At 40.5% G+C, this 22,741-nt stretch overlaps 2 protein-coding genes across 6 annotated transcripts in view; both read right to left on the bottom strand.

Moving 5' to 3' along the window:
- Positions 1–13,131, bottom strand: part of WDR33 (WD repeat domain 33) — a 72,134-nt gene extending 59,003 nt beyond the window's left edge. The window contains exon 1 of one of the 5 annotated variants that reach the window (XM_068421118.1): positions 12,933–13,131. The gene's annotated coding sequence lies outside the window, so the exon portion shown is untranslated. The remainder of the gene's footprint in view (positions 1–12,932) is intronic. The other 4 variants (XM_068421113.1, XM_068421115.1, XM_068421116.1 and 1 more) reach the window with 4 other exon arrangements.
- Positions 13,132–15,083: 1,952 nt separating this feature from the next.
- On the bottom strand, positions 15,084–18,601 carry POLR2D (RNA polymerase II subunit D). Its single transcript, XM_068421169.1, has 4 exons — positions 18,510–18,601; positions 16,996–17,176; positions 16,439–16,534; positions 15,084–15,676 (listed from the first exon to the last, which is right to left on the bottom strand). The coding sequence occupies exons 1-4, from the start codon at positions 18,580–18,582 to the stop codon at positions 15,598–15,600; spliced, it is 429 nt and encodes a 142-aa protein (XP_068277270.1). The 5' UTR covers positions 18,583–18,601; the 3' UTR covers positions 15,084–15,597.
- Positions 18,602–22,741: the final 4,140 nt, after the last annotated feature.

Below are 22,741 nucleotides of genomic sequence, written 5' to 3'. Positions count from 1 at the left end.
TGCATTGCAATAGCACACAAGAGTCCAAAACATGGTTCAGGACATTCAGTAAAAAAACACTATTAGAGTAGAACCACCTCAGCTTTGAGGCACAAGTACAAGATAAGAACACCACAATGCCAAGTTAGTGTAACAAGTTTATTGTTCAGTACATCAGTAGCAAACACCATCTTTCTTTGATTAGACAAGCACCTTTACATCTACAAGGTATTAATACTGCTTCATTTCCTTTTAGTAACATCTCTCTAAATTCAAAAGTCCTGTTATAAACAGTCACCTCTGAAAAAACGCGCCTCTGCATTTTTTTAATTTGTATATTAAGAAATATGTATGCACATCTGAATAAACACACCTGTTCTGAAAAAAAAATATCAGACCAAATACAATTTAAAGTTATTCCCCTCACTCTTTACCGAGTATCAACACTGAGTTCCAAAAAATTCTCCTTTCTTTTGTCTTTTGGAAGAATGTGCTTCTCTGCTCTGGAGATGAACAGTGGATCCTTCCATGGCTTTCCTTTCCCGAAACATTTTCACTATTTTCAAGAAAGCTCCTTGTTGGTCTCATCATCCAGTCTTTTTCATTACCTGGGAATCGTAGCTCTTCCCAGTGCAAAAGAATTTTGTGGAAGGATATATTCCAGACATAAATGTTCTATTTTTGCCATCTTCAGCAATTTTTTTCATGTTTTAGAAAACAAAAAAAGAAATAAACATGCATATACACACATCGTTTCTCCATTACACAGGAATAGAACCAGCCATCCTGGTTAAGGGCTGAAAAGAGTGACAGACTTAAGACTCCCAGGCATTTCTTGAAAGCATAAAATCACCAGGAAGGGGCTACACAGAAAAAGGATTATTCATTTTTGCAAACCATGTAATCTTAAGTAAATGGTCTTCCTAATATTTAAACTAAATTAGGCATTCCCAAAATAATTCCTGTTTTAAACAGGAAACGAACCTGAGCAAAAGATTAGTTTTGAATGAGTGTTTCTGCATCTCCCCTGCTTCATTCACCAAAGCAGGTATGTTTATAATCTACAAGTATTAGAAACTCACTTTACTAAAACCACTGCAAAAACAGCACTAGCAGTAGCAAGCTTCCGCCACATTTTTCTGAAGATACACTTGAAATCTGCTGAAACTAATTTGCATGTCTGCCAATGAATTAAACTCTCACAGAAGAGGTGACTTTGCTTCTGTTCTATGCAGATGTCATCATTTTGCTGAAGAAAAGATTGATCGTAAGCTTCCTTCACAGTACATGAGATAATTCACTCTGAAAACACAGAAAAAAATTTTGAAAAAAAGAAAAAATGATGCTGATTTGCAGATCTAGTGAAAAATGTATTAATTTGATCAATTCATTGAATTGCTTGATGTTTCAATTTCCTATCATATTGGAAAAACATGCAAAATCAGATTTACAAAACAAGATGACCTCAAGTCTCAAAATTGTACGTTCGTGTGAGGCACCCAAGAATCTCAAATTATTTCATGAGTACTTTTTTTTTTTTAACAGTCCTTTTTCAGGTCATCGATTTTGGACAGATAAAGCTGTTTCATCAAAAGTGCTACATCTAAACAAATTTAGTCCAGAAAGAATGCTATAGATCTTTATTGATTTACAGTTCTATAACAAGAGGATATCTTTTCCACTAGTTATGAAAGACAGTGGCTGTGTTAAGCAGGAACATACCTAGTTAAAAAAAAAAACCAACATTCTCATCTTCAAAGCCGTTCTGTGACCTGTCTTGACTTGGAACTGCCTTAACAGAATGTCACTTTTTGTAAAAAAGAGCACATACCCCAGTCATAAGGAAAGTTTGTATCAGTTAATGAGATGCAACAATGAAGCGCAAAGTCACCCAACTTAGCCTGGTGGTCATGATGTGATATTTTTTGTCAAAAGCAGACAAAAAACCCTTTTAAAAGTAGAAAAAATTGCATAAGGTTCTTGTCCTTTGAGTTTTTAAAAATCTTATTCCCACTTTTGAATTACATGAGGCACAGCAACAGCATGTAGTTTTCTGCATTTTTATATGCAGATCTCAAAAAATTTTCTAGAAGACATGCAGACATAAGGACAGTAAGTTTAAACTTGAGAAAAATAAGACCATTCTTACAATCTCAGAAGAGACTCCTTCATTATCACAGGTGCTGGAGGTCCATAACACACCAAATCACAAAACTCAAGACAAGGCGACTGACCTGTATTATACAAGACTGCTATTAAGCAACATTACTGCTCTCTGCAGCAAGCAGATTTCCCCAGGGCTCTACTGCTGTACTCCCAATACACATTAGCATTTGTTCTCTGTTGTATTCTATTTGTGAACAAAACTTTCCTAGAAACGAGCTTTAAATTCTCACCATGCAAAGTGGGCAGGAGGAAAGGATTTGACAGCTTTCCCCATTCCAGTCATTCCATTTCAACAGAAAACATAAAAAAAACCCAAAACAAAACAACAAAACCAAACCCTACACCTTCACCAAAAACACAGAAACAGATACTTAATCATTGACTAAGTCAAAACAAACTACTCTGCCCACTCTGATCAAAAAGGTTCAACAATCTCTTCTTATTTGGATACACTTCAAAGATTAGTTTCATACACAGCCCGAATCTACTACACTGGCATGAGCGAGGACCTAAAAATGCATAACTTTTTTTTTCCCCTTTTATTTTAGTTCTGTACTTTCATTATGCCCAGTTTCACCGTGAAGTTTAAACCTTTGGATTTTTAACACAACCCAAACACATACCCACACACGATATGGAGTCTGAAAGGACAGAACATGTAACATTTCTAACATACCTATCAAGAAAACAATCATCTTTCACCGTACAGTGAGCTAGACCTGACAAAAATGTGATTATTTTGATGCAGTTCAAAGGGTTTATTCTCTGCAGGAAGAGAAGCAGTGCTGATATTTAATTGACAAAAGCCCTACATCTTGGAAGTTTCACATACAAACACCCAAGAACCTCTGAAATAGTAGAGAAAGCATACAGACAAAATTTGAAACGAAGAAATCCAAAAGCCCAAGGGAGAATGGGCTATCAGGGAAAAAACTTCAAACACCCAGCCTGAAAGTCGCAGGTTACAGAGCGTGGGGGACAATCTTCAACAGCTGAGTCTCTTAGCTGCACGCATTACATGTACACTTAACACTTTCTTCAAATTCTGCATTTCTAGTTATAAATACCTAATAATCAAGCAAATCTAAGTCCTCATTTTAGGTTCAAACTAAACCCTTGACTCATTCTAAAATAGACATATTTACAGAAGACAGGTGCTTACATACATCAAAGTCAAAATACTTTAGTTCACCTGACTCAAGGTCCTGCTTTACCACTTTGGCCACAGTAGAGAAAACTGCTTTCACAAGTAAAACAGCCTAGAACGATTCCCTTTCTGCACCTCACAAAAGCAACTTGCACAGCAAGTTTCTCGAAGTGTACTTCAAAACAAACACGGAAGCAACCAATTGCAGTAAGAGGACGTTTGGGAGACTGCACCTAAACCTCTGTTAGAAGACGCACAGGATTTAGTCTGCTGCCATGATGTCAGTATTACCGATTTGATCGTTTTGCTTTAAGTTAAAGTTTACTCTCAATATTTTAATAATTTTTAACAATAAACCAATATTCTTCCTCCCTCTAAACTACCAATATATTCCTTTATCTTGACTCCTGCTTAGCATTTGTCAAGACCTGCATTTAGATCATAACCCAGACTGTCTTTTACTACTGTGAGTCACTATGATAACAGCAATTCATCTTAACTGGCTGAAATCTATTCAGCTTGGTTCTCATGCTGAAGTGATTACTGATGCTGCCTTACCTTGGAGCTACCATTTTGTCAGGAAAGAAAACTTTAGGACTAACTTTTAAATCACATAAGATAGCATGACAAATACTAAAAAACAACAAAGGAAAAACGGTTTAAAAGCAAAAAAGGCCTCTCATCCTTGCTAATCCTAAATATCAAGATATTCTTCAGCTGGTTACATCAGGACCTGCTGAACTAACACTAATCTTGGTAAAAAAATCACAGCTGAATCTGCTTGGGATGCTCCTCCTAGTTTCACATAATATGCAGTTCACCTTACTTATAAGGAGAACATACTGTTGGTTCATATTCAACTTGGCATCCACAGTAACTCAGTTCCTCTTCAGTGAGACTGCTATTCATGCAGTCACTTTGCAGCTTGTACAAATCCATGAGGCTGTGCAGGCACACAGAGAACTCTGCATGTCTCCTTGCCGATCTTCAGAATGTTTCTGCTGACCCATTCCTCAAGCATATCTAGGTCCCTCTTGACACAAGAGCTACTGTTTAGGTACATAAACCCCAAATCACCAGACTATCATCACCTTTAATCCTCAGCTCACTTATGATTGAACGGGAACTTTACTGGACTCTAGAGAGAATTATTATTTAGGTACCATATGGAAGAAATGTGGCCATTTTGCTTTCATTTGTCTACATGTGGCTTCTGGCAGGAGACAACTCCTTGAAGAGTCAAACCCTTATTTGTATAAACCACACAAACAACAGGGATGGGGGGGAGGACCAGAGTGACAAGAAATCCTACAAAAAAGTCTTCAGTGAACTTTATGATCAGTGGAAGGGAAAAGGACTAGGAGGACTATAGCAGTTTGCAGGACAAAATTTAAGTAGTGAAACACATCAATCAGTATCTTTATTTCAGAAACCATATACTGAGATTCTGAGGATAAGAGAACGAAGTTCACACAATCTAAGAGTTTGATTCTCTTCACACTACGGAACAGAAACATATATTTTAATATTCTAAACAAAGCTGAGTATCTGAGTCCCTAACAGTTGCAAATTCAATGCTGACAAGAAGATATTAAAGCCTTTTTAGTAAGACTTGGGAAATAATAAAGATCTACTTTTCATAACCTTTATCTACTGAATGTTTAACAAACATATCCAGAACTGCTGCAACTTTTATGTAAAAGCAAATGTTGAAAGCATCAAAAGAGAAGAATTAAAAAAAATCTCTACTTTGTGACTCAAAGAATGCTTTTATTCCCCCCCTTAGTGTTCCTCAGGCCAGTCTTCTGACAAGGCAATGCGGTTTGTCATACCAGTATTCTGGGTCAAATCAAGGTAGAAGAATACTGTCTTAAGTTTCTATTACTGAGAAACTGTAGTCCAGAAGGGGGAGCAGGAGGAAGGGAAACAGTGCTATCATGTGTGATCATGTGAAAAAATGTGCCTTTATATGGTTAGTGGGAAGTGTAAGAAGAGAAAAAAAACTCTACAACTAAAAGCAATGTTTTCAGTCGTTATTAATCATATCTCAAAGATGATTCTTCTACTTATCTCTACAAGAAGAGATTTTATACTTCAGTAGAACACTTCAAGACGAAAGAACTTCTTTTATTTAATTGCATATTTTAATGGTAAAAGCCATTCACCACCCCTGGCTAACTCGCATCCAGAAGCAGAAGCTTTGTGCGACAGAGCCCCCATCTTCTGGGCACATCAAGGTTATTCACATACTTCATGTATTCAGTATAAGAAAGGATACTAAACACTTTTACAGCCACACTGCAGAATAAATGCCCTACAACATACTGCCCCACAGTATTTTCCTAACAATATCCAAGGAGGTTTTTTTCCCCTCAGCGGGTTTTGATTGTCTTTTGATAAGAAGATGTAGCAGATGCACACAGGAAGGTTTATCCAAAACAGATTTGTTTGTTATACCCCCCCCAAACCAAAACTCAAGGTTTTCGAGCAGTTAAATTAGCAGCTGTGTTTATAGGAAAAGATGCAAATTAATACCTACAGTTGCTATGCCCAGACATAGCTAATATAGAGACACCCTTAAGCAAGAGTAGTGGAACTGGAGAGAACAATTCAGACTTTATCAAATCACACAATGCTGCTAAAACAAGCCTTATGGACCCTGCTAGAGAAATTCAAACCATACTTACATTAACAATACTTCTCATTATTGACTTACTGGTGGATCAGAGAAGTTTAAAAAAAAAAAACCACAACCAACTCCATCAACCAAACACCCTCTAAATTACAGAAACAGTAAAAGAAAACATCACTTCTAAACTGCTTTGATCAAGTAAAGTTTTGCCTGTAGATTATTTATGTGGATAAATGCAGAATTCAAGAGTGTAGCTTCTCTATATCTGCTCCAGTTAAGATTTAAAAGTCTAGTGTATATATGAACTACCCTTTTGCCACAGTCTGGTGGGGAAGATCAATGCATAATCCCTGTTTGCTACTGATTAGGCTAGAAACTGTTTAATCCAGTGAGAACAAACAACAGGAAAAAAGTAAACTGTGATAACTATTGTAATTTTAAGCTCTTGGTATTTAGAAGTCCTCATAATACCACTCAAGCAGTTCTAAACGTTTTATCAGAAACATGCCTATTTTAAAACATAGACAGTAGAGATTCTTGTATATAAAAACTTTCCACACTAGAACACTTTCTAAATTGATGGCTGGTGTATATACCACTTGCTCACAAAACTGAAAATGAAATAGAAATACACATGCTTTTAACTGTAATCACAGACACCTCTTCCAGGAACATAAGTTCTCTGGTCTTTCCTCGTGACTTACGAGCCACACAAATGCCTGTATATGATTATGAAGATATATATACACTGCTCAACGACCACATTTAAGCTTCTTCAGTAAATAGCCTTCACATTTACCACTCAGTGCTGTTCAATAAAAGCATCTGTTATCTTCTCTATCAGTAGACTTTTCAGCAAAGGAAATTCAAGTTCACATACACCAATCCTGCACAAAGCCTTTCAAAGAGCAAGGGTTCAGTATAAGCTTTTCCCCAATTACAGGAAGAGTCAAGCTCCCCATGGGAATGACAACACAGAAGTGCATGTCACCAGAGCGCTTCAGTTCTGGAAACTAAGCTCTCCAAAGGTCTAAAATCCCTTGGCATTTCTTTCCTACTTCATATCACCTGCCTTGAGAATATCAGCAAGCTTTCCTGGCAAAAGCAGCACTTCAGTCAACAGTTCTAGGTCAGTATTTGCATCTTACTGTACAGAAGGCTTGGCAGTTGCAGTTTATTATATTAGTCAGGAGTTTACAAAAGCTATTACTAGAAATAGATTGTTTATTTATTAGGCTTAAATTTGCTGAGTAGACCAAAATATTTGCATTCACCAGTAGAAAAAGATTGCAAAACATGGTTTGATGACTGACTCAATTATGAATTTAACTCCAAACTGCATAATTTAGGAACAGTGGTAACACCACACAATGAACATACTATATTAATGCTTACTCGGTCTGCAGTCCTCCTACTTGCAAATTTGGGCAATCTATAATTTTTCTTGTGATATAACCACAAAATTTCACTAGTCTCGGCAAAGAAGCATAATGGTTTGCTTACAAACATGCCCCAATAGGAAGAAAGGCATTTTCAAAGTTAACTGGTGATTTTTACCGGGGTTAGGGGAAGGAGGACAACGGCAGGAAGCGCGACTGCTCATCATAATCACATTAGTTCAGCTGCAGCAATAGCTACTGAGTGAACTTCAGCATTGTGGGAAGACACTAGAGGATTGCTGAGATCGAGTCCCATAATGACCTGAACCCAACCTAAAACTGCTGACATGAAAAAAAGCAGTCGTGCCATGACCCCAATTGTGTGTTCCTGTCCTACATTACCCCTCCTTTAAGTCAACATGAACATCTGGTGACCACACTGGCCATCCACCTAAGAAACTGCTCTGTGTTAAGAGGCTCTTTTTGCTAACGTTAGTCAAAACCCAGAGCAGCTTCTTACCCAACTTACTGTGGGGATCCAGGAATGCCTCTACTGACACAGGAGAAAAAACAAATGACCAGAAGCAGGGGAAGTTTCCACTTTGGGCTGCAACGCCAGTTTAGATGACTGCAAATGTACACCAGACAGGGCAGAGCTGCACCATTCCGTAGTCCTCAGGCTGTAAGTCAAGCCCTTGCATCAGCTGGAGCTGTGGCACTACTTATCCAGCTCAAAGCGCAGTTCCTGCCAGACTCAAATTTGCAGGTGAATACCCATACACCCACGGTAAAATACAAATCACTGTGTTGCCCAAACTTCATAATGAACACAAAACCTACCCCAAAACCATAAACTACTATGGACTCCTTGATATCCAGCCTCTGGCCTCCCTTTAAAAAAAGGACATACTAATATATTCTTTTGTACCATGTTTCTCTTGGATTTGGAAAAATTATTTAGAGGAACCCTCAAATGTTTAAACCCAAGAAACATGGATAATTTCAAGTATCTGTGTGCTCACCTTGAAGCGTATCAAACACTAATACACAGAACTGATCGATGTGAACACATCTATACTTTTAGTTGCAAAACTGCTTTCCGCCTGTCCTGCCACTGTTCAACTTAGGGGTACTCACTGTTGGATGAAGTTACAGGTGAGTGACTAAGAGCAATCTAAATTCAGGCATCATGACCAACTGCCTTAAATTAAACTTGGTACTAACTAGACATGATCTTAAACATTTAGGGATGTATTTTATAAAGAGCTGATATTCTGCCACATTAATTAAGAACAGTGCCTACTGCCTCTCAACACGTGATCACAGTCACTCAGTGCAGCGTACGTCAATGCTACTGCAGAGATGGATAGTTCCCATCACCTCCTTTTCCCTACTGCCTCACCAGTTCCAGAACCAGTGTTTCTAAGACAGAGGCCACAACAGAAAACTGAGGCACATTAAAAACAAACAAACCGTACTTCTGTTCACAGAAAGGGTCCCCGCATACAGCTGCCTGCACCATTGTATGAACTCTGGTACCAAGAGAAGACAGGCAGCAGAATATTACAATTTTAATTATTTAAAAGAACTAAAAATTCTAGGCTACATCAAATTTACATCTCCACTGATTAGATTTTCAAGCTTCAAAAGGTAATAGAATTTTTCTTAAGCAGCACATTTCATTATAGTGAAGACTAATTAAATAACAGCAGCGAGCTCATGACAAGCATCTTGTTGTTCTTTGTATCAAAACTAACTTGCTAATTAAAAGCAAACAGAAAATGAGAAGTGTTTAGATTTAACAACAGTGTATGGGAAAACATGCTATTTAAATAAAAAATGAAGATAAACTTCTAACTCCTTTTTTGATAGAAAAAAAATGTACCAGGGTTACTTGTTGCAGCACACAAGAGCCCAGAGAGGAAGAGATGTTTTCGTTTGTGTCTGAAGAGTGGGAAAAACTGCTTATACTTTTAATATTCTATATATGTCTAAGAAGAATTCCAGGCAACTGTTTGAAACAACACTTGTGTACAACACTAGTTTTATCAGGGTTAGTCAGCAGTAAAGTTTAACACTGTAGAGCAAGTCTTTCTTCCTACAACTGAGAGAAATTGTGATAAAAGCAATGGTTTGTGACACTGCTTAGAACTCCCAACTCCTGACAAATCTTCATTGCAGCTTACTCAGTACAATTTCAATGCTGATAATATATTTACATGGATTTTCAGCATTAAGGATTATGCCATATTATGGAAGTTGGCACTTATTCTTCCCATTCAACAACGTATCTTAATGAACAGGGTTCTGGCTTTTTTTTTCCCCCCCTCAAGTGAAAACCAGGTACATAGCTTCCTAGATAAACTGGGACCTGTTTATCATGGCCATTCTTGCTACACAGAATCATACTTCTTCCATTTTATAATTTGGTGCAGAGGTAAAACAGGAACACCACCAGTTAGCTTAGTTTCAAAGCATAAAATATTTTGTTCTCTAGTATCCCTCCACACTCAGAGAATGTCTTACAAATCGTAACTGTGATCACTCTACACAAATGAGAAGGAACTGTACCAAAAACTATAATGGCTCAAGGGAAAGTATCAAGTCAGTAGTAGATTTAAACTCCTATGTTCTGACTTGCGCTATTAAAAAGTACTGCAGTTTTCATGTTTCTTTCTGGGTTAGTTTTTTGTTTCGTTTTGGGTTTTTTTTTTTCTTCTTTAAATCAAGTCCCTTTTAGAGAAGGGAAAGAAGCTTGAAATAAAATCTTCTCAAATATGCAAACAATGAAGGGCTGGAATACTTAGCCACTTTTCTAATTACAACCTCCATACAAATACAGGCTTCTACTATGCTATAACACATTCAGGCCTTACCTTTCCCCACCATAAACTTGTAATCTACACTACCACAAACTGAAGAACTATTTTAACCAGTATTTCACACCGCCGTGCATGCACTGTCTTTATACTAAACGTGTTATCAAAAGTAATATTGCACAACATGAGAGAAACCAGCTTACTTTCTTTTCCTGGCAAATATGTACTTCGTATCACATTTCAAGTTGCACAACAGAATGATTGGTACACCCAGCCTGATTGTGGAGAGCAGGTTGAACCAGAAATTACATTCTACTAAATGCTTAGTAGTTTTTTTTTTAAATACTAGTGAGCAAGAATGGATTGCTGGTAAGTTTAGCACCATTTTAAAAATATGGGATCATGGACGCTCTAAATTAAAGTGAAATGAATAACAACAAAATACAAGCAACAAAGAGCTATTTAGCTATCAAAAAGTCCAATTCTCTGCTCTTATTTTCAGAGATTCTCTACGATAAGAGAGCTGTTATTTTAAGGTTTTAATCTTTTAAAAGATCTTTACCATATCCCCCCACACCATTAAGCTCTAACAATACTCAGTTGAACTGAGGTTTACTTATCAATGACATTTCTTCATTAACTATACCAATCAAACCTGCATATCTTTATTTTTACTCTGTATAAAACTTTCAATAACAAAATGATACAATATCAGGAATAAAAATATGGCAAATAAAGAACATAAATCTCAAACACACTACACAAAGTTTTCAGCTTGTTTTTGCAAATTTCCTGCATAAAGATATTAACAGTTTTCTAAATTATGAGCTAGAGTAACATCTGGGCAAGGCTAAAATTATTTTCATTTCCAGGGTTAGTGAACCAACTATGGAAATTCCCTAGATATCAACCCTGTGGCTAGCAGATGCAAAAAGTGAAATATTTTGCATGGAACCACTTCAGTAAAAAGTTAAACTGTAGTCCTCTCGTATCCCTACTCAACCAAAAGTCTTTTCCACAATATTTTTTTTCAGGTGAGTCAGAAGTCTAAGACATCTGCTTGGGATGGGAAAAAAACAGAAGCTTTCTCACCCCCTCCTCAGATCAAGGCCTCTCTTTGCCGCAGCAAAAGGCGGCATTTCTGCTGCAAGGATTCAATGGAGGACCAACAGTTCAGGTAACAGGGTGAAATTTTAACTGTTTATAGTGACTGACATTTAAGTTAAAGGTTTTAGCAGCTCTAGGAGTATTAAATGTGCTCTAGTTACTAGCACCTAACATTCTCCGCAGCTCAAAGAGATTTTTCCCTGACTTTCACTATCTATTTCTCTAAATTGATGCTCTTAACATTATCTGGTAGTTCCATCCATTTCTGAAACAGTCAAATGCAGGAAGGTCGTGCAAAGCTTACCTTATAAACTCTAGAGCAGTTGGGCAGAGAACTCCAAAAATGCTAAGAGCAAAGCCATGAAAGACAAGCCAGATTTTTCGTACCATGCTGAGAGTGTTTAAATTAGAAGTCTTTTAACTACACTTTCAGATCTTCCCGCTAGAAATACTACAGCACAACTGAACGAGATGTTAAGAACCAGATTTTGAAATATGTTTTATGATTATATATTCTTATATTAAAGATGATGACAGAATATTGCAGCAAACTGTTAACTAAAAGTCAGTTTAGCTGATAAAGACTTCAGGAAGAGGGAACTCCAAAGTATTTTGACACAATATTGTTTGCATCCTATAAACTAACAAATATGTACGTAGTGCTGCCTTTCTTAAAGGAAGGACAGTACAATTTGAGTTAGAAAAAGGATAAACATCTATTGTAAGGAGAAGGATGAGGGACTAATGTCTACGTAGGAAAACAGATTCCCAACTACTACTCACAAATTACGATTAAGGATATAATGATGTAAAAAAATCAGTAGAGTACAGAACTACTTACCTATGACGACTTTTGTAAGACAAACAGACGTGTTCAAATGAGTACCAATATTTCAAAATACTGTGTTTGAAACCATACAGCTACCTACTCATAACAAAGCAGCTAACAGCAAGAGAGAAATAACATGCACCTTCAAGGAGGCACGAAGTTTAGTGAGTTCTCTCCAACAGAAAAATGCTGAAGTACTTTTTCGAGTTTAACAGGCCACCCAGGTTTGCTACCTATGTCATAATCGTAGACTGGTGAGTCTCAGTGGAATGTGCCACCATATCGTCATGAAACCCATCCATCCTTCTAGAATAAGCAAGTGCCTGCTACACATAGCTGTTCTACCCCTAATGTCCAGGGCTTCCCAAGCCGTATCTTCAAGCAGTCGCAACCCAATCTCCGCTCAAACCCAAGGCAGAGAGAAGAGCAATAGTATGAAAAAAAAAACCACAACGAAGTAGAAAAAGGCAGGATTGAGAGACTCGGGCGATGCTACAACCAGACACCTAAGCAGCACGCAGAGAAGGGGACCACCTACCTGCTCTCAGCCCCAACCTCCGCCGCCACCTCAGCCCTCCAGCACACCCCACCCTGTGGGCACGGTGCCGCGGAGCCGGGCCCTGCGCTCAGCTCAGCCCGCGGACAAGGCCTGGGCCCCGCGCTCCCGAGGGTGCCCCGGCCCGGGCAGCCCCGCGGCCCCTCACTGCTGCACCCACCCCCCGCCGTTGCCGGGCCGCGCTGGGCTCGGTCTCCTCCCGGCCCTGGCCGCACCGCTTCTGGGCCGCGGCCTAAAAATGGCGGAGGCAGCCGCGCTTCCCGGGCTGCTCACCCCCTCGCCCGCCCCGCCAGAGGCCCAGCACCGCGCCGCACTCACCCTCCAGCCGGTCCCTCGTACCCCGACTCCGCGCCCTGTCGCCTCGCCACTCTCCTTGTCCCTCCGGCCCCGGAAGCCGCCGCCTCACGAGCCCCCACCGCAGCCGTCCGCCATCTTCCTTCCCCCACCAGCGACCGGGCGGCGCACGCGCCCTACGTCAGCGCGCTCGGCGGCGCGAGAGGCGGTCCCCGCGCCCGCGGGGGGCACGGCGGCTGGGAGGCTGCGGCCGGTGCGCAGGCGCAGGGCGCGCGCTGCTTCCGCGAGCCTCCCGCCGTGCCACGGCCCGCGCCTGCGCTTCCGGAAGCGCGGCGCCCCCCTGACCCTGCCCCTCGCAGGCGGAGGCGCGAAGCGCTGCGCGCATGCGCGCTGGGAGGCGGCCGCGGGGCGGTGGGGGCCGGGCCGAGGCCCCGGAGGCGCCTCGCTGGGCAGGGTCGCGCCCGGCCTCCCTCTCGCGTTTTGTTGGGGAAAAAGGATGACCGAAATTCAACCCGTGAACCCGCCGTGGAGGGGAAGCTGCGCCCCCGGGCCGGTGCTTTGGCGGCGCTGTGGGCAGCAAGGGCCCTGCCGCCGTGTCTGCTGGCTCCAGCCTCCCAAAACGGGTGGTACCGGCAGCGGGACAAATTACTGCTTCCAAACCGCAGCGCCTTGCACGTCTCACATAGCTCTGTATTTCCGTACTGCTTCACGTTAATGCTCCACACGGTCACCCAACAGCCAGGCTCTACAACAGACCCGCACCTTGCGCAACTCCCCTGGACACCTTTCCTTCCTCTTCCCTGTCCCGATTGCCAGGTTTCAAAACACAACAATCAAGAACAACTGATCTCAATGGTCATAATTATCTATTTGTGGAGGATGGTGCAAATCTCCTGAGATGGCTTTCAGATTGCTAAGTCTCCTCCTCAGGAGTCTTATGTTTACAAACGTATCAACAAGTAGTAATGGCTCCCAATTATAATTATTACATCCTTTTACCCAGAAGTGTAGGTAAAGACATCTAGAGCGCTGTGGGTTCTTTTTAATAAAAATGAGTTCTCATTAAGGTATGAGAGCCTGTGTATTTAAAAGATGAAAATGTCTTAAAGCTGCTTGAACAGAAACATTCTACAGGGCAAGCCAAGTTACAGTGGGAGCAGCTACTGGAAAGCATATCCCATATCAAAAGCAGCCATCGAGCTTTATAGAATACTCACCATGCCACCTTGCTTTTATCTTTGTGCTTTAGTTCTAATTATTCTGCTACAGTTAAAGTTACTGTGGTTAATTAGAAAGGCATGTCTGATTTACTGGCTTGCAGAAGTAATGCCACTAAAGCACAGAAATAAATGCTATTTGAGGTAATGTGCTTCAGCTGAGGTAGCCCAACCAGTTGTCATAAACCAGCTTGGCCTTCCAGCATAGCAGCAACACTAAGTTTCCAGTAAGAGCTGAAATAATATCATATTTCTCTCCCCTTTGCAACTATTGCTTATCATCACAAGCAGTGCCTTCACTTAACACACCTGTCTTCCTCTTTGTCCCAGCTGTTCCTTCCTGCAAAATTTTCCTTCTTCCTGGTGTGGTGGTGAAATTATTAATATTTAAGATTCGAGAGGGCTGGCTAAGAAGTTAATCCTAACTGAAAGAACATTCCTTTCAACTAAAAGCTAACAGATGGTGATTGTTGCCAACTCCCCACTTCTGAGCTAAGACAATACTGGGCGTGCCGCTCTCACAGGCTCCACCAAGAGCCATCCTTCCACAGTGTCATGTTATTTACTGTTCTTCTTATTTACTGTTACTTCTTAGAATTGTCGGAGTTAGCAAGCTACTTAAGGAGTCCAGCCCTCCCAGGATGGACACTTGGCTTTGTTAATATGGAAATGATTGGTTTTCCTCACCTTTTTCTTTTCTGAAACATATAGGTTGGGTCTCTACAATCACTTGGCAGCAAACAGGGGAGCAGAGAGGGAGATGCTGCCCAAATGTTCTCTCACTATGATCAGAGCTAATAAAGCCTCTGTCTGACCTGTCCTAAACTGTACTCATGTTATTATGCACGTGGATTCCCCAGATCTCCAACACAGGTTAATAATCACAGGATCTGTTTATCAAAAAAGTCCTCATTAATAAAATCATAATATGCACCTAATGATTATAAAATACATAGTCTTAATTAGAAATATCTTTTAATATACACCAAAGAATAATAGAAAACTATTGAAGCTGTAAAAATCCACTGTCCCGACCACACAATAAAACAAACAAAAAAAAACACCACAGAAATTGATGCCGCCCATCACTAAACCTTCTGAGAGTCAAGAATAAGTTTCTCCATTCTCAAAAAAAAAAAAGTCACATCACAATTCTGATAAAAAACAGAAACGCATTGAAAATTCCCAAATTAGAGAGAGGGATTTGGAAGAAACAAATACTTGAACCACTAGGAAACGGCTTTTCAGGTTCTTTGGCTCTCACAATACAGGCGTCCTTACCAACATATACGTGGAACAAAACAAAAGGACTACCCTGATTTCCAGTTTGAATGCACCTGTGGATGACACTGCACTGGAGTACCCTGTATCCACAACTCCCCTTACTCAGCCGGGAGCTGGACTGGTCCAGAGGGCTGAGACAGCCAAAGTTCACAGTTTTTTTGTTCAGATGAAGGGGTTGAGGGTTAACCTTAATACTGGAAGCTGCGTTTAGTCTGAATGTCATCAAGAATCTGCTGTAATTCCTCGTCTTCAAATCGGCCCTCCAAGCTGCAAGATAAGAACAATGAGGGTACATTAAAGGTTTTAGAAGTAATCTCCCCCCTGGATTCATTTCAGACAGACCTAATTCTCTCCCATCAGCCTCCACACCATTGTCACCCACCTGTATGGCACTGCCAGGAACCCTCTGTAACATCACTGTACAACCACCACTCTAATCCCCGTGCAGTGCCCCCTCTTTAAATGACAAAACTCCATCCTTCCCAGAACAATCTGCTGAATAATTCCAAAAAGTTTTATCGAAAAGGCAAGGCAGGTGCAGGTTTAAATAGACCTCTAAATGAAGTCCATGTAGCCTCATGCTCATAAGTCAGTCCAGTCTTGCTATGAAATCTTAGCATATAAGGAAGAAACTGTAATTCAGATGTGTGTTTCATTCCCTTCTCTGTCTCAGACCATGAGGTAACAAATCAAGATATAAAGAAGTTACTGCTCCCCCATACATTATCCACAAAACAGTTCATAGGAGCACTGTCATTTACTCCAACAGGAAAAAAAAACCCAACAAACACAGCTGGTGGGGCTAAGAACTCCAATCTAAGCTGTTTACACTTCATCCAGTAAATGTCGGAAGTGATTAGGGACACTTACAAATAGTGCCTCACTGTCAGACCAATGGGTAGGTAGAAAGACCAAGACCAAAAGTTTTTCCATCAACACAGCTGGATTGAAGAGAGGGCATCTGCCCACAGCTGGCTTTGGATCACAGGAAACTATAAAGCAGTCCTTTTATGGTATATAAATGCTCACCTAGGAATCAAAGCTTTTGCTTCTTCTGCTGTCTCAGGGCACAAGTTAGCCAAACATGCCAGTTCAAATTTATGGAGCTTTTTCTGGAGCAGTAAACTGTAAGGAAAGACAACAGCTCGGTGAAATCACAAGTAAGCTAGAAATATAAAAGTGCCTAAACGAAACCAAATAGGTATCTCTTTTTCATGCTTTTGGTGCTGAATTCAATGTTTTTTCAGGAGGAAAAACTCATTACATAACTGCATAGAGAAAAAAAAAGTCCCATCTGTTAACTCCACTTCCCCCGAATTACTCTACAAAGTCTAGAAAACCCTCCCTTTTACTGCAATCGGCTGTCATTTAAATACCGAAAACAAAGCTGTTCAGAAGGCTTGACCTAGACAAAGTACAACCCTCCATGAAGAATTACGATCAAATTACTTGTCTCTTCAGAAAGTCAAGATTCAGAATTACAGTACAAATCAGGAAACACCACTAAACTGTACTTTCCTACAACAATATCAATACTACACACCAAATTCTCCACTATAGTCTTATACCCTAACTTTTCCACTCACCTACGGACACTGGCAATGGTTTCCCGGTTTTTGAAGCGGCTGAAGCGTGCTGTGTAGTTCAAGGTTTTCATGAAGACTTCAGAAAGCTCCTGCTCATCTTCTGCACTCTCATTCTGTTGCTTACGATGCTCAAGAAGCATATGGACTTCTGAATTTAGAAGAGTTTCCGCCGTTTCAAATTCTACATTTGAATGAGTGAACACCAGCATAAAAGAGGTGAAAAAAAAGTGCACTTGAGAAGTTTTGTATGTAAATTTAGCTTTGGGCAATAAGGAAATGAACAATGTGTTTCATGGCAATTGTGCAAACCCTTTCACCAATGACTGGGCAGCATTTCATGGTGAAAAATGCTGATAAAAGTTACACCATTTTGAGTGACAATCCAACGTGTTTGTCTTTTTGACCACACATTTTACATTTGCAGCCCTAACCTGATTTGTCACATTTTTTGCAATACGTTTTCCTCACCCATTTTTGGCAGAACTGAAGTAATGTACAACTTGTTTTAGAAAAAAATATTTAGAACTGTAATACTCAAAAAATTCAGAAGTGATGCCTATGGTCTTTGGAAGCCTCTGAGTTCTTAAAGTGGATGCTGCTGAATGTTTTAAAAAAGGCTTAATTTACTTGAAAGGTTTATTGACCTACTGAAATTTCATTACCAGAAAAAAGTTTTAACCAATCTTAACAGGGTTTTCCCCATCTTTTAGCCAACTCTCTTGTTCATTGTCACTGTATTTATTCCAATAACAAGAAGGTCTTTCTTCAGCAGTATGAGCTGTTCAAAGCAGCAGGATCAGAGCCTGCATCCCGGGGTGCCCTTCAGCAGCGTTTTATAAAAGCAGTCAGGTACAGGGCACTGCTAGAAAGGGACTGGAAACCTTTATTTTGCATGGAGCAGGAAAGTAACTTGGGCTGAACATGTGTAGGCTACAGATTTTAGTGCAAAAACATCCAAAAACCAGTCTTCCAGGACTATGCTTTTGTTCATAACTCAGAAATGCAGCATGATGCCGCCTTCCCCCCCCCCGCCCCGCTCCCCTCCTCTGCCAGGGCTGCTCTGAGGTGTAAATACAGCTCTGGAATTTATACTGAATAGTTTGCTGAAAAAAACACACAGATTGTTAGTGTCCTCAGTTATAACTCAGGCTCTGGACAACAGCTGGTTTCCTAAAATGCAGCACTATTCTAGTGTCAAGAAACATCAATTAAAAAGTAACGGTTACATCAAAAAACATGAGTTTTCGCTATAACCTCATAGGGAAAAATTTTTTTTTTAATTCCTGTTCACACACGTAGTGGTCCACATAAGAAGAGCCATCTCTTAGCAGCCATGGGGTCCTCACATGTACACGATCCCCGATGTTTAACACCCGGGGCTGTGTGACCGGCGGGGCGGTCCACGGCTGAGCAGCGCTCCGCTCCCGGAAGCCGCGCCGCGGGGCGGGCAGGGCTCCTTCCCCCAGCGGCCCCCACCGCCAGCCTACCACCCCCGCCCCCTCGCCGCCCCGCACCTTTGGGGAAGACGAGCTGCGAGGCGTCCTCCTCCACGTCCGCCGCCCGCGCGTCGCTGCCGCCCGCCGCCATGGCCGCCGCCGGCAGCGGAAGCTCCGCCGCCCGGAAGCGCGGCGCCGCCTGGGGCTGAGGCGGGGCTGGGCGGGAAGGAGGCGGGGGGAGCGGTGTGTGGGCGCCGCCGGGAGGGGGCGGGAGAGCGCGGTTACCCCATGAGGCACCGAGGGAGAGGGCGCCTCAGCACAGCCGCCCGAAACCCAGCCCTCCAAGGTGTGCTTCGGCTCGCTTAGAAACGAGCTCCTGGGGCCCGGCAGCAGCGGGGTGCTGGAGCTGTGTTTCTGTGATGAAAGGCCAAATAACTCTGGCAGACCAAAACAGTGCGGGCCCAAAGTCTTACCACCACGCATAAAGCACGGCCCGAGAGAGCAGGCTGTGAGGGAAACCACGCTCGTGTCTTAGGAGCAAACCCCGAGGGCAGCTCCGTCTGCTCCGTCATTTAGGAAATAACTGAATAACTCAAATTAGTGCTGGTCCCCCCTCATCAGACTCCACACAGCAGCACACGTTTGCCCAGAAGCACCTGGAGGGCACCGAGGCAGCAGATTCATCTTCATCTGTCGGACTTGGCACAGAGTGGGTCCGGGAGCTACAGCCTACTCCATTTGGCTACCAGAACATCCTTCAGCTGGATAACTGTCTGTACCAGAATTTCTGTCTAGCTCCCTGTGATTAATACACCTCAGTTCGTGAGGAAGGAGTGTTGACACCAGTAATACCACACTTTGAAAGGGAGGTTACTTTTTCAGACCATCCAGAAGTAATCTACAGACCCCTAAAATGATGATAGCTCTCCTGACACTATGTCATGGAAACACTGCCAGCAAAATAACGTATGGAGTAGTATTTTCTCTAGAGAGCTCACATGTAAGTGCCTAACCAGCCTAAGACTCTTAAAGTAATCATCTTATCAGACCTCACTATGTCATCCTCTGCCCTTAAAGAAAGGCAAAAATAGACTGTTGAAGGATTTATGATGAAACCACTTCTGTCCTCATGAACTTGCATCCGTGCCTAGGTGCATTCTTTCCTGCATGCTGTGAAAAGGAACACATCAAGAATAAACTATAGGAATATGAAGGGGTCAAATCACAGATCTTTAACATTTGTTATCTGGATAAATGAGCATGGCAGAGAAACTGATTGATTGAAAACTAATTTGCTAAGTGGTACAAGCAGAGAGACGTTCAGGAAGATGGAATGAAAACATCTCAGAGAACATCTGGCAAATTAAACAATTTCAATTAGGTTTACAAGAGAACAAGGAAATCCATGCCAGATTGATGGGAGAATCATGTAAAATCACTGGGAATCCTGATGGCTTCATCAAATAACCCAGCTACTCAGAACATCCCGATTCTCAGAGCAGTGGGTAGCTTGCTGAGGTTTAAGTTATTCATTTCACTTTTGTTTTTCCCCAAGGATCCGTTCTCCTTAAGCATATAAAAACTAAAACAATTAAGAGAAAGCCAGATACTTGCAAGAGTTTATAGTACAGCTAAAGAGGCTATCATGAAAGATAAAGGTTCATTATCACTGATGTCTTTGGTTAAGGTCTCAAGAGTCAAATCAGAGACAAATAAGAACATTCCTGAATGGAACCTGCTCCTCCCTCCCCTTTTTTTTAAAAAAAAAAAAAAAATGTAAAAATACACTTAAAAAAAAACCCCACAGTAAATGTTGTTCAGCTACTGCAACAAACCAAATATAACAGAGCACCTGACTTTTTCTTTCATATTTTTAAAATGCACTGGCTTTCTTCCTCACTAATAATGACTGTTTCAGGATTTATCAATTCGATTGGAAAATGTGCATAAAAAAGGAAGATGAGCTAGATTAAAATAAAGTGAATGGCAATAGGAAGTTTCAGGCATATTTACCGGTCATGTCCTAAAAATTAACTGATTAAAAAAAAAAAAAAGACTCGGCCAAATCTAATTTATCGTGAACAGAGCCTCTAGTATTCCATATTCCAGGGCAAAAAGTATTGATGCTTGCTGGAGACATGATATTAGGTAGTGGATTGTTAGACTGACCTACTGTGGTAATTTCTACATCGCCACAATTTTAAAGCAGATCCAGTAACAACTAATTGCACCAACACAAATCTTAAAAAAAGCTTCGCTAAATACCTCTGTGTAATAAAATGTAGGAAGAACTAACAACAAGGATGTTCTGTTATTAGTATAACCATATTCTGTAATATGCTTTCCTTCTAATTCACCAGCAGAAGAAACGGTATCTTCCTAGCAGTTTTTAAGCTTTCTAGCAGTAATTCTGTATTTTGTGTGGAGTGTCAAAACCCCCAACTTTAAAAAAACACAACATTTTAAATGGATTATAAGTGATAAGATTAGGATATTGAAACTTAAATCTCTTTTTCATTGTCATCAACATTTCTAGCATGTGATAGTAGATCAAAACCCTTGTGGAGATAACATCACCTCCCCAGAATACCATGTGCTGTAATAGCCATTGTTGTACGAGACACGCATGCTTTTTCATCTGTGTTCTTAAAGTATAATTCAAGTTTACATTTTTAATACCATTTTATCTTTGTTTATTTTTACGCCATTTAAAATTATATATCCAAATATTTCTCAATCACAATTAGGTAGCTTGTAATATAAATTTTGTCCAAAAATAAAATTATTTTTTTGTGTTTAGAATAAAAATGCTCAGGTATTCTTCATTTGAAGTATCTTGTAGAAATTGCTCCTAACCTTTCTGTAATTTGTTCATAGGAGGAAGTGAGTGCTAAATGACTAATTCATTTTGTTTCTTATTTCAAACAGAAGTACAAACAGAAGAAAGCATTTTCTGGAGAATTACCCTGGTTTATATTTAGTCTGGATTGAACTATTTCAGTGTGCAGTCATATGTATACCCTTCTACCTGGTCTCATCTTCACTGCGAGCTGCTGAGTGTTACTGCAGTTACAGAAAGCAACAGGCATGAAAGAACCACGACGGAAGACACTGGACAAAGATTTTATGTCTGACTGATTCAATGTGAAACCAAAAAAAAAAAACATATGCCATAAAAATATACAAATAAATCACTGTATTCTAGCCAACAAAGAAGCTGAGAGAACATACTTGATAACTTAACCTGGGCACATGACAACAGTGGATGCTAGTTATACAGTTAACTTCAGAATTGACAGTGAGTCATCTGGAAATCATATCAGCCACAGAGTCCTCCTCAGCCCACTCCCCATATTGCATAGGGGCTTTGCTTTCTAGCTTTACTAGTACCAGAAGCATATTTTCTGAAAATAGGATTTTGCTTTGTAGTTGCACTGAAGTCAACGAGCTGCTCAAGTATATTTAAGTCAAAACTACCCTCTCCCTTGGTTTGGTTGGGGTTTTTGCGGGGGGTCTTATGCCTGTTCTTCGTTGATATCCTGGGCTGCCCTTCCCAAGAACCACAAAGAAGGAAATGCAGGATCTTTATACATCTGCCATAGATAAAATGAGCAATAACCTGAAAGTGTATGGGGAAAAAAACCCATATAAACCAGAGGTATGTACATCAAAACTATTACACAACTCAATTGATCCTATCCCAAAGCAAACATTAAAATATTTAGTCAGAATCTAGAAAGGTGGGCGTGTTTTTTTCCTGAAATAAAATTTTTAGATCACTTGAAAACTACAACCTGTGAAGTACAGATAATCTGTTTTCATTAGTTCATTTTAAAAGACAAAACAACCAAAGATCAATTTTGGTAGTTTAAGCCAGATTTACAAATTCAGGATTTTCAGTACGATATAGGATTCTGTATGTATGTGTTTTATAGATTTCACCATCGTGACAACTAATAGAGAGTTATTGTCAAACAAACATTACTTCAAGATGCAAAGATACTTTGCTATGCCATTATTAATGAAATGTATTTAATCTTTGTTTTTAATTTTCCTACTGTTTTTCCTCACTTTCTTCTAGCGAGCCTTTCTTGACTATTTCTGTGCTTCCAGACAGCTGTCATCCCATTCTGGCAACCTCCCTCATTCTGAATGTTTAATCTAATTTAGAGGTTTGGTCTTCATACATGTAGTATATTGTTCATCTTTCTAGCTGAGAAAGATTTCATCTTATCCCCTATAACGGCTGTGAGAAACCATATAAAGAGGACAGTACAAATAATCTTTATCCATTATGATTTATTCTCTAC

The sequence above is a fragment of the Nyctibius grandis genome, chromosome 32 (assembly GCF_013368605.1).
Source record: "Nyctibius grandis isolate bNycGra1 chromosome 32, bNycGra1.pri, whole genome shotgun sequence".
Classification (NCBI taxonomy): Eukaryota; Metazoa; Chordata; class Aves; order Nyctibiiformes; family Nyctibiidae; genus Nyctibius; species Nyctibius grandis.
This window is presented reverse-complemented; position numbering and strand designations above follow the sequence as displayed.

Excerpts from the sequence above, each read along its gene's own strand:
- POLR2D (XM_068421169.1), bottom strand. The coding sequence starts at position 18,582 with ATGGCGGCGGGCGGCAGCGACGCGCGGGCGGCGGACGTGGAGGAGGAC. Across the intron at positions 17,177-18,509 it reads GCAGCTCGTCTTCCCCAAAG|AATTTGAAACGGCGGAAACT; the intron begins GTGCGGGGCGGC and ends ATTCAAATGTAG. Across the intron at positions 16,535-16,995 it reads ACCATTGCCAGTGTCCGTAG|TTTACTGCTCCAGAAAAAGC; the intron begins GTGAGTGGAAAA and ends CTTTCCTTACAG.